The sequence below is a fragment of the Buceros rhinoceros genome, unplaced genomic scaffold (assembly GCF_000710305.1).
Source record: "Buceros rhinoceros silvestris isolate BGI_N320 unplaced genomic scaffold, ASM71030v1 scaffold17727, whole genome shotgun sequence".
NCBI lineage: Eukaryota > Metazoa > Chordata > Aves > Bucerotiformes > Bucerotidae > Buceros > Buceros rhinoceros.
The window spans coordinates 3342-4307 of NW_010422934.1; the positions used below are offsets into that span (position 1 = coordinate 3342).

Sequence of the window (966 nt, forward strand, 5' to 3'; positions counted from 1 at the left end):
AGCCCAGCCCCAGCACTCAGCTGCTGCAGAACGGTGCTGGCCGGGGACCAGATCCAGGCGGTGCCAACGGGGAGGCAGGGAACGGGGTCTTCCGCCCCCTCCCCACCACCCAGAAGCCTCACCGAAAGCTGCAGTCACACCACTCCATCAACAGCCAGAGCAGCAAGAAGAGCAAGGGCAGCTCCAAGTCGGCCTCTTCTCACATCCCTATTGAGGCACAAGAAGGTACCGGCTCTTCTCCTCTGGCCCCACATCCCTTGGGGTGTCTTGGGTAGCCCACCAGGAACCCTAGAGCTGGGTGCCAGCCGAGCTTCCCTGCTGGCAGCCTTCTGCAGGGTGGGTGCTCAGCGGGGTCGTCTCATGTCCTCCAAACTGGGTCTCTTCTGGAGTCTGGGTGTTGAGGGAGGCCCCTGGAACAGAGCCTGGCTCCCAGCCCCTCTTCCCAGCCCCTCTTCCCATCCCTTCCAGTAATTCCCAAGGGTGGTTTTCCACCCTTTCAAGACTGAGCGTCCCCACTCCCAGCCAGCCCTCTTCCTCCCTGCCCACTCTCTGGCCGTTCCTCCACAGACTGCTGCGTCCACTGCATCCTCTCCTGCCTCTTCTGCGAGTTCCTGACCCTCTGCAACATCGTGCTGGACTGTGCTACCTGTGGCTCCTGCCCCTCATGTCCTCCAAACTGGGTCTCTTCTGGAGTCTGGGTGTTGAGGGAGGCCCCTGGAACAGAGCCTGGCTCCCAGCCCCTCTTCCCAGCCCCTCTTCCCATCCCTTCCAGTAATTCCCAAGGGTGGTTTTCCACCCTTTCAAGACTGAGCGTCCCCCCTCCCAGCCAGCCCTCTTCCTCCCTGCCCACTCTCTGGCCGTTCCTCCACAGACTGCTGCGTCCACTGCATCCTCTCCTGCCTCTTCTGCGAGTTCCTGACCCTCTGCAACATCGTGCTGGACTGTGCTACCTGTGGCTCCTGCCCC

The 966-nt window shown here is 62.2% G+C and overlaps 1 protein-coding gene across 1 annotated transcript in view; it reads left to right on the top strand.

Moving 5' to 3' along the window:
• Window positions 1-2: 2 nt before the first annotated feature.
• MDFI (MyoD family inhibitor) overlaps window positions 3-966 on the top strand; it is a gene marked incomplete at its 5' end in the record, with an annotated part of 1238 nt that continues 274 nt past the window's right edge. Inside the window, 3 exons of the mRNA XM_010140252.1 lie at window positions 3-225; window positions 568-666; window positions 872-943. Of these exons, the coding sequence (XP_010138554.1) occupies window positions 3-225; window positions 568-666; window positions 872-943 (394 nt within the window). The remainder of the gene's footprint in view (window positions 226-567; window positions 667-871; window positions 944-966) is intronic.